The following is an 18,452-nucleotide window of genomic DNA, read 5'->3' as shown; positions in this document are numbered from 1 at the left end:
CTCATTCCAGGCCCTGCAGCAGTGTGTGATCTAGAGCTACTGATCACTAAGTCAGCCTTCACAGCTGTGAAAATGTGAGCAAGCACACTCCCATCTACTTAGGTGACAAATGACATTGACCAGACTGCTTCGAAGACAGCTGTTATACTAACCTGCCACCTTCAGGAGCATCAAGCATTCTGGTACAGCTTCCTTACTTGGAGAAGGACAGTATATACACTCAGTGATGTACTTAGGATAGCATAAGTGATTATATGTAATAGTCCCCGGCACCTGATACACACAGAACCATCTACAATTGCATTTTAATTCTTATTTTAGTGGTTGGAACAAAACAGTGTAACTGAAAGATGTTACAAAACCTGGCTCAAAGTATACACTCAATATCATCTTAACAAAATTTGTTCGACCAATTCACTGGTCGTTCATATAAATGGTGACGTGTGTCTCCATCTGACGAGTGAGGAAGCAAACCAGTGCAATAGTTGACAGGTGACAAGTGGTGACTTAAAATCAAGGCTGGAGCTGGCAACAGGCAAAGGAAACAATCCACAGAAAAGTATGATGGCAGACTGATGCTTGGATAAGCAAAATGTAATTTTCTCAAGGACTGGGGAAAGCTAACTGTCTAAAGCAGAACACTTAGCGTCTCAAGGCAGCACAGAGAAGCTGATCTAAAAATTTTCCCTTTTAGGATAAGGGAATCATCTATATCAACTATAAAAGAATCATCACAGCATTTGATGAATAAAATCCAAGGACAACTCCTTACCTGAGACACTTCCATAACTGCAGGCTCAGCAGGACCCACACAGCAAAGAATAGGTTAAGTATTCATTAGGTGTAATGGAATTTTAAGAGTAATCATCACAAAATACGATGGTCACAGCATAAACACTAAGGGTTTTAACCGTATTGATTATGGCTAAAATAAGGAGTAACAGCTTTTATACACACATTCAATTATGTGTGAATGTACACACACACACACACACACACACACACACACACACACAGAGCATACAGCAATTATTAAAATCCCCACTGAAAGGCACCAAATCTGTTTAGACTCAAAAGTACTGAAGTAGTATGGTTATGTTCTGAAGTAACAGACTATGTTTATGTACCCCATATTCACCTGTAACATACCACCTCCCTAGTGGCAGCACCAGGAGACTGAGTCATGAGGGTGGGGTCCTCTTGATGGGATTAGAATTTAACACCTAAGGACACAACAAGAAGATGCCATCTAGAGAGCAGGAGGCCACCCTTGAAGGTTTGCTAGTACCTTCAGCGAGGGCTTCCTTGCATCCAGAACTGTCCGCTGGAAAGAAAGCTATCCACACTGTGAGATTTCACTAGCATCTGAGAAGCAGTGCTGTTCAGGTTTGACAACTGTGTTTCTTAAATCCATCTCACTCCATCTCAACCTTCAAATCAAATTTCATCCTCATACAAAGAACTAGGATAATTTCATATAACTTAAGATGTTAACTTCAGTCCTTCAATTAAAAAAATCCAAAGTAAAGCCAAACACCACGGCATTCTATAACCCAGCATATTTCTTTTAAGTACTTCATCCTGTGGACAGATGAGGATGCTTTCAGAATAGTTTCGCAACATGAGTGAAAACACAAATTTTACAGTACATGTTTAAGTCTTCTTCCCATCTCAGTTTTCCTTAATAACAAATTTTATTAACACATTATTTTTTAAAAAAATCATAGGATTTTATTCAAGTGAATGTTATTTTCTCTAAACTTTAAAAACTCAAGTTTTAAAGCATACATTAGCCCTTCGCCCCATCTTCATTTTCCTCCATAACAGATTTTATTAAAACACCATTTAAAAAAAATCACAGGATAATTTTATTTATAAATGAATAACATTTTTTCTAAATCATCAGTTCACTCTTATAACAGAGAAGCAATTTAAATAACACCACCAGAACGGAATGGAGACAAACAGTGCTACTACACAGCACCGTGCTGCACGTTGGAAGGATTTCCAATCAGTCTTGCAACACGGTCCATTTCCAGTGAAATGCTGAGGACACTGCTAGGAAGCACTTTCCTTCATACTGACTTTATTGCAACATGTCCTAGGTGTGGGCCCTTGATCGTCTGGAGTTGATCAAAAGCGTGTGTTCTATAGAGGCGGATGCCAAGGAACAGCCGAGTGTACAATCTGCTCATACGACAGCAGCCTTCAGATCCTTTGGTTTTTATCACAAGCCTTTGGAAAGTGAATTGATTACTGGTTTTTCCCTTAGAGTTTTATTTTAAATAGGTAAACACAGTTCCTACACAGTCTGTGCCAACGTCCTTGACTTTTTCATGTCCATGGCTTTCTTTATCAGATTGTACACCGATGGCAATCTTATTTTATCCATATTTTTGCTGTAAACATTGAGAAATATGCCAAGGACAACTAACAAGCCAGACCATACATACCTAAAAGAAAGAAATGAAAAAGTGGACATTAACAAGGTAACACTTCACTGTTAATTAAGGTATATAGTGGTTAGTCTGTAATAACTTTAATCACATAAAAACTTGCTATTAGAGGTCTAAAATAATAGTATCAGAATCGTATGTTGGGTGGAGAGGGGAGGGGTTCATGAAGCCTGGTCCAGTTTGCTTTTCATTGCTGTACTAAAGACCATAACCAAAAGCAACACAAGGAAGGCTTTGTTTGGCTTACCCATCCCAAGTCCCTTTCCATAGAGGAAGGTGAAGGCAGGACTGAAGCAGAGACCTTGGAGAAACACTGGTTACCTGTTCCATCTTTTTGGCCTGGAGAGTTAGCTTTCTCATCCACTCCAGGTCCACCTGCCCAGGGCTGGCACTGTGCACAGCGAGGTGGGTCCTCACATATCAGTCATAAGTCAAGAAAATGCCCACAGGCTCGCCTCTACCTGCCAGTCTGATGGAAGTTTGCTCAATTTAGGTTCCCTCTTATAAGCCGACCCCGGACTGTGTCCAGTTGACATAAAATATAAGCAGCAAGAAGCTCACCCTAGTGAAGGTGCCGGCAGCTGATGGCAGCTAAGGGAGGAGTATCAATTTTCTTTAGCGATGTAGCCCAGGTTAGTTACATATGCTGTGGATTGCCCTACATCCACTCACATACCAGCCGCACCAATTAGACTCAGCAGTAAAGGAGAGAGAGGGTAGATTAAGCTGGGACAGAAACGTCAGGTGGGGAGCCAGGGGCAGTTGGAAGAGGAGGGAGCAGGAGGTGGATTTGATCAAAATTCATTGTCTACCTGTATAGAAGTCTTAAAAAGTTACGCTGATTACATACAGAGAAAAGTTATACAAAGTGAGAATAATTTAAACTTTGGGGTTATTGGCATATTCAAAGTCTAACACTTACCAAAAGATTTAGACTCTATTTAAACTACCAGATTCCTATCTATCAAAGGCCACGCTGCAGATTCAACCCAGTACTCCAACTAGTTGTCCCAGTTAAGTGGGACACAGATGATAAAAAGAGGACAGACACAGTCTGCAGGAAGAGAGGCTCACTATAATTTAATTACTAAAGTATTATAGTGTATAAAAGGTTATCTATAAACAACACACAACTTGTAATACATTGATGGGTATTTATTTTAAAATTTTATTTAAATTACATATTTGTAAACTAGGTTTGAAATTATTGACCTATAATATTCACACAAATTACTTTCAAACACATAAAAGATAGTAAAAAGACTGCTCAACACTTTCACAAAAGCCACAACTAAACCATTAGGATACAGCTTACAGAATATCTTTCTATTGTTTATTGCTGTGGAAAGAAGCTATAAAATAAAAGTTTTACACACATGAACTTTAAACATATATACAAGTGGGAAAGAAAAATCGTTTACTTAACACATGCATAACACTCGTGCTCACTGTCATGAGAAACAAGCACTCTGTCAGCCATTCTTCATTGGACACTCCACTCTCACTGGCACACTGACATATTCTACTAACACTTGGTCACACTGGTGCACAAACCTCACTAACACTCGGTCACACTGGTGCACTCACCCCACTAACATTCGGTCACACTGGTGCACACACTCCACCAACACTTGGTCACACTGGTGCACACACTCCATTAACATCAGTCACACTGGTGCACACCCATCACTAACAGTTGGTCACACTGGTGCACACCCCCCACTAACAGTCGGTCACACTGGTGCACACCCCCCACTAACACTTGGTCACACTGGTGCACACACCCCATTAACTTAGGTCACACTGGTGTACACACCCCATTAACATCGGTCACACTGGTGCACACCCCTCACTAACAGTTGGTCACACTGGTGCACACCCCCCACTAACACTCGGTCACACTGGTGCACTCACCCCACTAACACTTGGTCACACTGGTGCACACCCCTCACTAACACTTGGTCACTATGGTGCACACCCCTCACTAACAGTTGGTCACATTGGTGTACACACTCCACTGTCACACTGGTGCACTCACCCCACTAACACTCGGTCACACTGGTGTGTACCCTGAATCGACTCAGTCACTCTGCATCCGTCAAACACCCTCTTCTCATGCAGTCACACGCTAACAAGACCACATTTCTACTGGGCATTAGCTGGGCAACTTACGTATATAAAATGACATCTACAGATTCTTAAAATAGGAAAAGGCATTTAATAGATAAGAGATTAGGATGAAAAGAATTCTTTGCAGAGGACAATAGGCTAACACATATTAACATAAATTAACACACAGTAAAAGTTAGACAATACTGCTGTTTAAGAGGAAATATGAAATCCAGTAGCTAACCCTGGGACCCTTGTATACAAAGTACTTACTGAAATGTGAACGGCTTAGCAAAGAATAGGAAGGACAGGACGATGGTCATTGCTTTCCGTCCTGTAGTCACTGCAGGGAAAGAGTTAGATGCATCTTACTGTCACAGTAGTATTGAGAAATCACCTGTCTTCAAATAGTTATAGCTCTGTGTCTGCCAGAATCACGAAGATGCCAGAAACAACACAACCAACCAAGCAACTTCCCACTGCTGCAGAGGTAAAGGTTTGGAGCCTGCACTGACCAATCAAATGTCTAAGCTCAACTGTAGTAAGTGCTCATCAGCTGCCACAGCACGCTGGAGCCATGAGGAGAGGCTTTCAGAGTAAGCAACTATTGGGTAGAGCAAGGGTTATCTCAAGTGGAAGCTTCTAATTTCTTTGGCTAAGTTAGTTTTGTCACATGATGGTTTGCTGGGGCACACAGGTGAAAGGACATTTGATGAAGGAGTGTAACTATGACCCACAGACAGCAGGAGATTTTGGTTTGGTTTGCTCCCCCTTGCTATTCTTCACTAACAACACACACGTATTGGTTTGCCTTACATAGCGTTGTTGAGCTCAAACTGTAATAATGGTGCCATTGAGAGAAACTCGCCCAAGAACTGCTTGTGAGGTTCCTGTGGCACTTTGCTGCTTCTGCAGTCTTGCCTCAGGCAGGTTGGTGAGCCTGGTACTTTCTTTAGGATTGAACTACAGCTGCCTGGTATTTACTTGCTGAAAGGACTGGTCCGCAGCTGCTGAATCATATTTTGTGTTTGCTATGGGACTGAACTGCTGCCCAAGAAGATCAATCAAGATCTCCTCCAAAGAACTATGGCTGAACACGTCCACTTACCCCATATCCTAGTAACTTTTCTCTTCCACTACCTCTGCTGGGTGGTGGGCTACAGGACAGGTTGAACCCTTATTAAAAGTAGGCTGCAAAAAAAGTCTATGCCTACAGCTATCTTTTAAAATAGTGAAAGGTGTATCAGCATCCCGGTATTCTGTTTGTTTTTGAGACAGGTCTTGCCATGTCTTGCTTATCCTGCTCCAGCCTCCATCTCACTGAGATTCCAGGCATGCACTCCACAGTGCCTTACAGTATTTAGGCACAGTGACCTCTGTGAATAGGACAGTAACTGACAGTCCTGCTCTTTACACATTTGGATTAACACTTCTTCCCACTCTGGGTATTACCCATCATCCTCTGCTGTAAGGCCTGAGACTGTCCAACTCAGCGCAAGCAGAAGAGGAGCCACATAGTTCTCCATGCTAGTGTTCCACTCCACCCTCACACTGCTGCTCTCTGTCCCAGGCCTTATGTCTCAGACTCCTGCTCCTGGCACTTGACATTCAAATGTGAGTGACTCAAGAGCTTGCTCTGGGTGCACACATCAGGGCCTGAGCGTTAATGACTGCTTTCAGGGCACCTATGTTAGCTGGGTATGTGTTTCTGTCTTTCCTACACTTAGGTGTGGTCATGTGACAGTCTGTGGCCAGGAAAATGTGGTTAAATGTGTTATTTACAGGAGTGCAGCATCCTAGAAAGTTTCAACGAAGAGGACAGTATGTCTTGTAAATTCTCAGCCTCCATGCAGCAGCCCAGCAGGAGGCCATGATGGTAGGGAGGGCACTGAGGACCATCCAAGGAAGCATGGTGAAGACAGCAGGCATGGAGCCAGGCTTTGCCCGGAGTCCTGACTCCACAGGCTATCATGTGAGCCACGTAACCTCTCCACACTCATGTTACCTGAGTTTATGGTGCCAGCTGGTTGGAACTCACCCAAATGGTGTCTAGTACACAGGAAGGGTTCTGTGTTAGCTCTTACTATTCCTTCCTCTGCCTTTTATTTGACAGTAACCCTTTCAGCCTCTGTCATGGAAGCAGGTGTGCATTTACAGCTCTGGGAAACGATGCAGCAGTCACTGGCTCCCCCCACTTTGCTCCCCATTTCTCCAAATACATCAAAGGCAACCTTAAGTCCTCTACAGTGCGGACATGGACACACTCATCACTGCTGAAGAAAGACACTGATCTGGGGATAGTGTCAGGAAACATCCAAGTGAAAGACTTGCAAACTGCAAAATGCACCCGCCGTACTTTAAGTGTGAGGAAGATTGGAATTTCAGTGATCAATTAAAAGTATATGAAAGTAGTATTTCCCTGAGGGGGTTTCATTCCATCATAGTTTTAGAGCAATTGTTTTCTAACGTATTTAATGTTTGTCATGAAAATGTATACATATGACATAGAAATGAAGCCTGCAGGGCCGGGGATGCAGCTCAGTGCAGAATGCGTGCCCAGCATGCTGAGGGCTGAGGGTGTTTCCTCAGTACTGCAGAAAGGAAAAAAAATGAAGTCTTCAAAACAGGAAACTAACACCAAAACCATTTCCTTTAGAACTTCACACGAGCTACCTGAGCTTAAGATGGAGACAAGGACTATTTTTATGGAAGAGGTCACGCTCTTCTGTTCACAAAACAACATCAGAAAAATGTTATCTTTTACTTCATAGTCTAAGCAAGTCTCCTACCTGTTACAGCCAGAAGAGCACCAAAGATTTTAATGAGGGCCAGAACAAAGGAGATTCCAAAGTATCCAGTGAGGGAAAACAGGAAGGCATAGCCGTAAGTCCGAATAGGGTTCTGCAAGGAGTAAAATGGCCTGTTAGAAAAGTACAAAGCAAACCCTGAGGTATCACACGAAATCAAGCCACAGATTTTAATCAACCTCTTGAGCAGTATTAAGTCACTGCACAATGCAGTCAAGCAAACAATACTCAGTTTTTATTTAATGGGAAAATATTGATGAAATGAAAAACCCTTGATTGGTACATTCTGAACTTCTTAAAAATTAACTTACAGGGTAGAGAATGAATAAAAAAATTAAATATCAATCATTTCTGAGGATCTGTAATCTTGTATTCAAAGAGTTACCAATTTATATCAACAGTAGCCATTTTTGAACTAGGCAAAAACAGGACAGAGAAAATGAAATGTAAGATGTTTATTTTTTAAAACGCAGTGAGTGCTTACCTTTGAACAAAAGGCCACTGCCGGGCCAAGTCCACTAGTGCATGACAATCCCAACAAAATGTACACAAAACCGATGGAGTATGAATACAAAACCTGGGGGAGGCAGAAGCCGGAAATGACTATCACACTGAAAGGGGAAACTGAGGGGTCTGAACACACAGAATAATTAATCTACTCAAGCCGTGCTACAAACAAGACATTTCTAAAGTAACATTATTATCAATGCCCTACGGCTAAAGGGCAATATTTCTAGAAATACTGGCTCATTCTAGTGGTCCATGAACCAATATCTAGATATATAGCATTATATAACAAAAATCCATGGCCATATGAAACCTTCTATATATGTTTATATTTTACTTACTTCTGGATTAACTGCTAATTTTGAAGCAGATTTTATCATTCCAAAAGCATAAACACAACAAAATCCTTAAAACCACTTACAAGATATGAAAAATACCCCAAACACTGGAGGGTGTAAAAGATAAGAGAATCCTCACTGTAAGTTCCCCAGCCACTTTTCATGTCAGCTTCTTAGCCTCCTCACTGAGCGAGCAAGCGTGTCAAACAGCTTCTGACCAAGAGCCTGCTACAGGCCAGCTATGGTACCTGGTATGTTAAGACTTGACTTTTAAATGAAGACACTGAAGCTTGAGATTGTAACTTTACCCCAAAGGAGGGCTAGAAGTATCTAGGAGAGAAACGAAGGCTTCAGTTTAAAGCCTGTGGACCTCTGAGTTTCCAGGTGTCCTGCCTGGTCTTAACTTGAGACCATCTTTACCCCAGCCATGAAGTGTAATGACAGTGATCACGAAAATGCCTACCAAAGCTCAGGTTCCTGTTATTGAGATGTTACTTATAATGACCCATGCTGTGCCCAGACAGCAAAAGGAAAAAAGCAACTATGGTTGCTTTAATGCAGTGTGTTCCATCTGAACAGCAAAGCAAGTGTGCACTTGCTATCTGTCTATCTGTCTCTGTCACACACACACACACACACACACACACACACACTTATTTTTCCTATATAAAAACAAAACCAGAATATGTTTTCTCTGAAGAATAGTTTTAAATCCAGTGGACATCTAAAAGGAACAATTTAGAAGACTGGAGAAACAGCTCAGGAATTAAGAATGTAGATTGCAAAGTCAGGTTCTTAGTACTCATGGTGGGTGGCTCACACTCCAACTCTGAGAGGATCTTGACCTCTGCTGGTACCTGTGATCATGCACTAGTATACACACACACACACACATACACACACACACACACACACACACAAACACACTTTCTCTCTCTAATACTATACAATTAAAAATAAAATAAAAATATTTTTAAGACATTTGAATAAAAGGAAAGACCTTGGTCTTCCACTGAAAGAATTAAGTATACAGATGTCATGTTCCTAAATTATCTTAGAATTCAGTGTCCCACCAGTCATAATCATGGTGGGATTTCTAGTCTATGGGAGGCTTATGGCAAAAAGTGACAAAGGTAACTAGCCCTAACGATGGGGAAATGAAGAAGCTGCTCATGTTTCTATGGGTGGAGGCAAGGATCAATTTTAGAGAATTCAGTCCTGATCCTTGCATGAGGATCTGAGATTTTTTTTAAAAAGGCATCTAAATCAAGTGGGAATGGTGGGGTGTTTAATAAACAGAACTGAGTTTTAGCAGGATTTATTTACTAAAAATTGGAAATTATAAAACTAGTAGATATCATGGGTGAAAAATTTAAAATCTTGAGTTGGAGGCTTTGACACAGCCAGAAACACATAGCCATATCAGTAAGAATTATAAACCTCCACACTGAGTGTAGCAAAAGAATACAAACAGAAGAAAAAATGTCACAGAGGTTTTTTTAAACAGATACAAGATTATAGAAATTAATGAGAAAAGTTATACCAATTATACAATGAGCTCTCAGCAGTGACAGGCTTTCTTCTGACCTTCCACATTATGCTTAGCGTTATGTTCAGGACAGTGATAAAGTAGATTAAAATGCACATTAACTCTCTGGCACTGTAGCTATTTCATTAAATCAGCCGTGCACCTTACAGACTGGAGTGAAGTGCTGGGTGCTCACCATTTCAGAGTTGGAAGCATTGTGAAGTTTCATAGCTTTCTCCTGAACATTCCCAATGACAGCGTCTGCACAGAGTGCCAGGGAGATAAGCATCACACCTTCAAAGAATAAGAGAATGATCCTCTTTAAACATACTGACTGGAAGCAAGGTTGATCAGAAATTTAACTGGACTAAAAAATCCAAAGCAGACTGTCACTCCCAATTGGCTGGAATGCTACCTATTCTGATCTATAGTTTGTTTTGGTAGGCAGATAGTGATGATAGTAACATAAAAAAAGACAGACACCAACAAACTGATTAATGCTGCCATCAGGACTACACTTCAACATCACATCAAAGTTCTCCTTTTAGCAAGGATGGTGTGATAGAAGAACAAGGGTAGAAACTCTTGGGTCTACTGGGACTGGGCACTGCACAAAAGATTTGAGGGGGGAAAACACAACCCCCAAATATTTAGAGGGAAAATCACATACACAAAATGTCCTTCTAAAACGTTCAACTTAGAAGGAACCCCATGGGCCTTTGCCAAGGTCACTTCTGTGGCATAGCCCTGCCTGGAACCCTACATGCTCTCCTCTGTAACTCATACTCATAGTCACTGCCTCCACGCTTTCCAGGCAGCATCTCTTGACAAGTGCAGTTACAACTTAGGATCTGCCCTCGATTCCACAGCTGTCTTAGCTGCATCTAATGCAACAGTGACTTTGTTAGCCTGCCAGTCAAACTGTCTTTAGTAACTGTTCACATAAGGAAGCATCCCTTTCATGTCCCTGAGGATATATATGAACAATATTAAGTCATCACACACTGAGTAGTATCAAGTCTGGGTGACACCACTCACTCCTGGGGAACAGCATGCAGGTGTGCATGAGAACAGGCCTGGTTGCCCCTGAGCCTCACACACGAAGGAGAGGGAGTCATAGTTCTATCTGTGGGTTTCAGGAGGCTCACAGGCTTAACATATATGCCAGTGGTTCTCAGCCTTCTTAAAGCTGCAACCCTTTAACACAGTTCCTCGTGCAGTAGTAACTCCCCAACCATAAAATTATTTAATTGCTACTTCATAACTGTAATTTTGCTACCGTTATGAATTGTAAAGCAAATAGGTGAGCAAGTTATCTGCTATGTGACTCCTATGGAAGGGTCATCCAACCCCCAAAGGGTCCTAACCCATAGGCTGTGTGAACCATTGCTCTAAAAACAGAAGGGACCAGTGGCCACCAGGTTCTTTCATGAAGTATGCTGGGTTCTAACTCTCCCAAATGTGCCCATGACCTCTGGAAGGAGAAGCTCCCAGTGCCCAAGGTGTACCTTGGCTGTCTTGCCTGCCCCTGCTGTCCTCTTACTGCCCCAGGTGTGTGGTCTCAGCTCTCCAACCTGAGGCGATGCCACATAAAGTCAAGACAAAAGTGACTAACCCTTGGTGCCCTTTACCCAAGAGTGGGCCTGATGTGTTCTGGAGAGTTCTGATCTCTCTTGATCTGATCTCTTCTTTCAAATGAAGACCACCTTTCTTAATTATTAAAGAGCACGGCAAAAGGGCTATTGAAAAGGAGTGAGTACATGGAGTGAGTAAGGTTTGTCTTAATCTTTTCTGCTTTTCTGATTCTATTGACTTGGAACAGCACATCCAGCCACACCCAGATGTTATCACTCTATAGCCATGTGTTGCTTTCAACACTTCATTGTTACCATCTACGTGCAACCTTACACACACACACGCACACACACACGCACACACTGTTGAGTCAAGGGCATGAATGGGTCACCAAGAAGTAGGGAGTCGAAAACATAAGTTGATTACATTATTTTTTAGTAAAGTTTACATTTAAACAGGACTAGGATATAGCAGAATGAATACGTAGTTACGAATCACCTCAAAGCATACTGTTAGCCTGGTTAGGTTCAAACAGCATGAAAAATGGTTCCTACCCATTCCACCATCTCATTCTCTCTTCCCACCAGCTCTGTAGGAGGCAAAGTGTTCTCTCCATACTACAGAAGGAGAGTAAAGGGCCTGCAGGTCACCCTTTCTTGGTTCTATTTTTACTAAATTTAATTTCACTCATTGCAAATTCATGCCTTCTCTAACTTTGTTTTTCAACTAGAAGAGCCAAGGGTGTTTGTTTTCAAGTAACCTCTTAATGTGAAAGTCTGTGATGTAAAGTAAAAATTTCCTGAAAATTCTTGACTGATGGCCAGAGGTGTGACTGTGAGAATTCTCTGAATAAGCAGGGAGGTTCCCAAGGAACCTGAGACACCAAGCCCCTCAGGACTGTGGCTGTTGGAGGGCTGTCCCCAGGCCCAACTGGTTCTATTTAAACACGGGGCCCAGGCTCATAACTAAGGCTAGGAAGACTGACTGACGATGGGTCTGATTTTTGAGAACAATTGTGGATCTAATATAACTAATATTTTTATTATAGAAATAATTAGTTTATACATTGTGCTTGCTAGTATTCCAATACTGCCTTTCTGCTTGGTCTTTTATGTGTTTTCTTGCTTTTGTTTTTCCGATATAGAGACTTTAAATGCAATTTTAGTCAAGATAAATGATGCTATGACATTGTGTTCTTAGTAAAACTCTTTAAGTAAGTTTAGGAAAGTACTGTATATGTAAATGCCCCACATACCCACAAACAATTTATCTGAATGACTATTAAAATAAAGACAGGATTCTAATGTTTAATTTTATCCCTGGACATATTGTAATACTTACTTGGCTTTTTAAAAATTTAAATTTAATTGATAAACATTAGCATAGCACACATTGGAGGAAACATGGGAGGAAGTCACACACAAACAGTTCCATTCACCTCATCATCATTACTTCCCCACACTCCTGTGTGCAGGTACAGGTCAACACACACATGTCAACTCTCTTGTCTTTACATGAGCTACTGATGTAACCTGGAGCTTCCTGACATACAATTCAATGTTACAGCTCTAGAGCTGTGATAATTATACTTTAATTTGGAAAGTCTGAAAGCCTTGTTGTTAGTGTGAGACTCATGGACACTCTAACATCATTTAGAATCCTCAAGAAATTTTACAAATTCTTATTCAAAATAAAATGTAACTTAGGAAGGAACACAAATTCATTCCTCACCTGTCAGATTAAAGTTTGGTGCAATTGTGCTGTCAGCGAGGGTAAACCAGATCAAGCCAAGGCTCATGCACACTGCAGCAGACACATCTGCAAGGTTGTACCGCTTTCCTATGTGAGACAAGAGAAGCTGGCCTCGTTATCCAAATATTTGCCCAGCACACCAGCAGATCACAGTGCCTCACCAAGCAGAATATGGATGTGCTGTTCATGCCTAATGCCCGAAACATAAAGAACACTCAGATCAAGCCTACAACCATCCTAGGAGGTTTAAGAGTAAGCCAGGCACCACAAGTTCTTTTAAGACAGAAATGGGATCCTATTTTATTTATTATGATAGAAAAACAAACTCAAAACCACACACATGCACCGACCGCTTACTTCAGAGTATGTGGCCTGAGAAAGCACCTGAGGGGAATTTTGTTGTGACATCATCAGGACACTCACACAGCCTGAGATGAACGCGATGTCACTGGGTAAATTTATCTCAGGGGAACATTTTTAAAATCCCAGTCTACTGGTGACTAAAGCTTCCTTATATAGTGCATGACTGTAATTTGTAAAAACTGAAAAAGTAAAGGAATACTTCTCAATTTTAACTATTTATAGAAATGAGTATGTCTTTTATTTATTAAACGGCTATAGATTTTCTTGCAGTTTGTAAGCTTAAGACTACTAAGTTAGGATAGTAATAGGTCTGACTATTTTAAGCACCATTTCAGCTTATAAATACCAATGTGAAGACCATTAGACAGGGAAGAATTCACTCATTTTCCTTCCCCTCTATTTAGAAAATGACATGTATTCTAACTTCTGGTAAAGATTCTAAGGACATGTTTGTGCCGAGTCAGAAGTTTTAGTAGAGACTTAGCTTATTTTTTTCCACATGAACAAACCACTATCTGAAATGTCCAGGGAGGTGGCTGCCCCATTTCCCCTGTAAAAGGTCAACTCTGGGAAGGCATCATGATGCGCACACTGAGAGCACACTGCCTGAGCTCTTTGGTGATGGAAAGCCTCAAGACAGGGCCAGGCAACAACCTGATCCAATGCTTGCTGTTCTAACAGTCTCCTCTTTCTATCCAGCTTGACCCAGATGGGCTCTGCATCATCGGATAGCTGGTGTGGTCAGGGAAAAAGTGGGTCCACTCACATGGGCTTCACTATGCGAATACAGTATTGTGGGGATACATTAAATTCCAAGATAAAATAAAACAAAATACCGGCTAGTCTCTCTTCCATCCAAGTTATGAACCTCAAATCAGTATTTAGAGAAATATCAGTGTTTTTATGACACCTTATTTTTACCAGATACTGTCACTATTGTGGACATTTAACCGTTTTTCCTAATGCCAGATGCCACAACATAGTTGTGTGCTTCAAACAGTATAAAACGTATCATTACTGTACCTTGAATAAAAACTCCTCCTAGCATAACAGGAATCAGTTTGCAGCACTTGAAGATGACTTGGGTTGGGTAATTCAGGTAGCCCAAGGAAGTGTTTGATAAGCCCATAGTACCCACAGTTAGAAAAGCTATTATCATGTAGGTTTTTCCTGGTATTCTGGAAGAGACAATTTTTAAAACCTTCATTGTGGGACCCAGTTTCGTAGTACTTTAAAGATGATGGCTTACAGTGTGCTTCCTTGATTTCTGGTTAATGTTTCCAGAAGCATACGCTTAAAAGGTCATTCTTTTCAAGTTGCAACACTGCTTATTTGTACATTGTATTGATAAAAATCACAATATACTTTTACTGAATGGCATCAATGAGGAATCTCAACCATGTGTTATAAGAGTAAAATACTTACTGAGATTCTAACTCATATATAAATGCTGACCAAAGATTTTTTTTTAACAGTAGCTCTAGGTATAGATAAAAACTATCTTGATCTAATTAATAAAAAAAGAGATGACTTAAAAAGAATAGGCCTCTACAATGGCAAAAGGGCTCAGTTACTGATGTTGTAAACTAACTTTTGCTGCTGTTTCCTAACTTTTCCATCCAGCATTAGGAAAAATTTGACCACCAGACAAGTCAAGAACTTCTCAAGAGCAAGCTCCTGGGCTTGACAACTCTATGCGCGAGGTTGCCTCAGTAGCCTACAGATCACTTTTCTATTTTCCACATTGTAACAACCAGCTGCAGGTAAAGTTTCTGATGCTGTTTTTATAACCTCTAATTTTTTTAACATTGGCCCTACCAGGGTTTCCTGAAGGAGAGTCTGAATTTGGTATCTTTAGAACTTTAAGCCACATATGGGCATATAGGCATATGTTCACTCTGAATACTTATTAATAGTTTAAAATAATAATCTGGCATACTGGTGTGATGGACATAAAAAGAATTATTCACGTAATTTGATTATGCTGTGATATAACCTACATTTAGGCATTTACATTGGCATTTAAATCAGACACAAAGTCATACTTCCTCCATTCTTATTTTCTTCCTCCTTTCTTTGAGACAAGTTCTCTAGCCCAGGTTGGCCTCAAATTCCTTATGTAACAGGAAAGCCTGAAGCTCCTTCTGATGGACTTCCTATGTTCTGGGATTAGAGGTATATGCCCTGAAGCCTGGCATATGTGCTGTCAGTGACTGAACCCAGAGCTTTAAGCATGCCAGGCAAAGGCTCCACCTACTGAGCTACACCGAAACTCTAGACATCTTTTATACGGGTAGATAGACACTAAAATATCTTATCAAAAAATTCAATTGAAACATATCATTTACCCTTTCAACTTTGACATTTTTTTCTATTTAAGCACTAATGCGGGAGTAAACATTTACAATCCAGTGCAAAGAACTGGCTCACCATAGGGTAACCTTCAGTTACTACAACTGTATTTCCTTAGTGTCCCTAGAGTCTGGCCAGTCACTGTCCTAATAAGCAAAGGAGGAAACATCACTCTCCCAGCTAAGGATACAAACCAGAAAAAAACCATAAATTTCCTCAAAGATAAACTGTGAACAATGGTGGTCAGAAAGGAAAAATACCAGTCAAAAAACTTATGAGGAAAGGTTCCAAAAGCAGAATACAGGCAGAAAGGGGTCATTCTAAGGCTTAGGGGCTCAGGCAGAAGCTCTAACTCCCAGATGAACTTGCTACATGACCTTACAAAAATGCCAGCCCTGCTCCAGGTCCTGTTTCCTCATGGGTGATAAGGAAGGCAACGGCTAAAAAGTTGTTATTTGGTGAGCATTAACAGCACCATGTTTCAAACATGGGAGCTGTGATGTTACTCCCAAAACACACAAGCAACCCCAGAGCTCAGAGACTCCCCAGGCCTTGACAGAGCAGATGAGAGGCAGTGGCCAAATCCACAATCTTTAAATTTTAAATTCTATTCTCGTGCTAATGTATCATTCATTACCTTACAGACTAGGGAGAGAAAACAACTAAGGCGAGTGTAGGTCAAAGGCTAAAGAGAATAACAGGCAAGGAATTTCAGAAAGAAAGTACATTAAAGACAAGGAACCCTGTGGCTGAATGAAACTGGGTTGTAAAGCATCTCTGAATATGTCAAGACAACATGCCTCATAAAAAGATAGCTTCATAAATGCAAGTTATTTTATTTTCAAATATTTTATCGCCACATGGCTAGAAAGTGGAGATAAACCGAGCCCACACCATATCTCACCTGACCGGCCTTACAGGGAGGCACTTCTCACCAGGATGGCAGATACAGGGAGACACTTCCTTCTCAAACCCAGCAGACAGGAGCTGTCTTTCCAAGAGTTAATGAATCATCAGCCCCTCACTTCTAGTTGTGGGAATTGTATTTACTTCCTTTCTAGTCTATAAGTCGAGTTTTATCTCGGAGCTTCAGAGCATGAAAGCAATACAGATATTCTCGAACCTGAGTACTACCTACAGCTTCTGTAACAATTTAACAGCAATACAATCTGGGAATAAAAATCTATAAAGAAATTTGTTAGATTCTTCCAGTAAGAATCTTGAATAAACAGACTTGAATATTTAAAATTAAATAATTATCTAAGTATATACTTCAAAAAAATAAAAAGCTGTGATGTTTTTAAGGCACTAAACATTTATAGAAAAGATTAATGTCAGTATTGTCTTTACTATCTTTTAACTGTCCCACAGACACACAAATATATGTATCCTAGACTCGTTGAAAAGATAAACATGCTTCACTTACTCCCAGATTGCATGCCCCTATTCCTAACCACCTTCTGCTTATGGTCACAGTATTACTGTATTTTGTTTTATATGCCATTAGAGATAAGCTAAAGTATTTTTTCAAATCTATATGGTTACTAATTGAAAAGATTTTTCAAGTAAGAGTTCTGGATTTAATAAAAGAAATGTGTTTCTTCAGTATTTAGGAATACAGACTTCCAAACCAAGACAAGGATGTGGGAAATGGACTTGTACGGAGAAGAGAAGCTCACAGGGCTGGGAGGGAGACAAGGAAGGGTGGGGGTAGAGTGTACACACATATACACACCACACACACCACACACACACCACACATATACACACCACACACACACCACACACACACACACATATACACACCACACACACACCACACACACACACACATATATACACCACACACACACCACACACATCACACACCACACACACGTAAAACAGATCAATTAAAAGAACAGAAATCTTGGGCTCTTAGGCAAGGCAATACTAGTTGCCAGCTCCTCCTGACTTGGTGAAGAAACAGAAGTTTAAAAAAATTTCTATTTCTACATAGTAGGTATACCAACAAGCGTGAAGCCAAGCCAAACAGCTCTGGCTGTTGTTGGTGGGTGGGGATTGGGGTGGTGCAGGAGCCTTATCCAAAAGGGAAATCAGTCCTGGTGAAGACACAGGTAGCTCTATCCTGGAAACAGGCCAGAAAAAGCCTCTGATTCAGTGGTGGGTTTCAATGAGACTGGTGTTTCAGTCAGACAGGTCAGTGTTGGAGAGGAATCCCACCTAGAGGCAGGGGCTTGGAGCTGCCCTGAGGAAACTCACTATTTAAAACTTATCTATGTGGAGTGGCCTTAAAACAGGGAACAAGTCAGAGAGCCTGCTGTTGGAGCTGAGAACCCAGCAGGCTGCTTGACATCCACAGCTGCATCCTCTAAGAGGGTGATCAACACTCAAGAGGGCTGCAAAATAGAAACAGGTTGCTTTGCACAGATCTCAAAGCTCTGTGTGTGCCACACTCTGGCACACTTAGGAGATGCCCTCTTCCAAGAGGAATTTCAGTGACATCAAGGGATTCTAGGTAAGGAGTCACAGGGGGTGAGGGTCTGCCTACTCTACAGAGGGATTCTGCTACAAAGACAAGATCTAAACTCAACATAGGCACTTGTGCACCACCACAGACCACAGCAAAGACAACAGAACACAGCAAAGACAACAGGTCATAAGA

General features: G+C 41.1%; 1 protein-coding gene across 4 annotated transcripts in view; it reads right to left on the bottom strand.

Annotated features, from left to right (window-relative positions):
- Positions 1–1,708: 1,708 nt before the first annotated feature.
- Positions 1,709–18,452, bottom strand: part of Slc35b3 (solute carrier family 35 member B3) — a 28,508-nt gene continuing 11,764 nt past the window's right edge. For 3 of the 4 annotated variants that reach the window (XM_028763245.1, XM_028763247.1, XM_028763244.1), the window contains exons 4-10: positions 14,459–14,613; positions 13,052–13,159; positions 9,942–10,039; positions 7,857–7,949; positions 7,355–7,466; positions 4,839–4,908; positions 1,709–2,453 (exon numbers count right to left, since the gene is read on the bottom strand). In XM_028763245.1, the coding sequence (XP_028619078.1) occupies positions 2,303–2,453; positions 4,839–4,908; positions 7,355–7,466; positions 7,857–7,949; positions 9,942–10,039; positions 13,052–13,159; positions 14,459–14,613 (787 nt within the window). In that variant the 3' untranslated portion in view covers positions 1,709–2,302. The remainder of the gene's footprint in view (positions 2,454–4,838; positions 4,909–7,354; positions 7,467–7,856; positions 7,950–9,941; positions 10,040–13,051; positions 13,160–14,458; positions 14,614–18,452) is intronic. The other variant, XM_028763246.1, reaches the window with a different exon arrangement.

The sequence above is a fragment of the Grammomys surdaster genome, unplaced genomic scaffold (genome assembly GCF_004785775.1).
Source record: "Grammomys surdaster isolate TR1022 unplaced genomic scaffold, NIH_TR_1.0 137, whole genome shotgun sequence".
NCBI classification, from domain to species: domain Eukaryota; kingdom Metazoa; phylum Chordata; class Mammalia; order Rodentia; family Muridae; genus Grammomys; species Grammomys surdaster.
The sequence above is the reverse complement of the archived record's forward strand: the minus strand, read 5'-3'. Positions and strand labels throughout refer to the sequence as shown.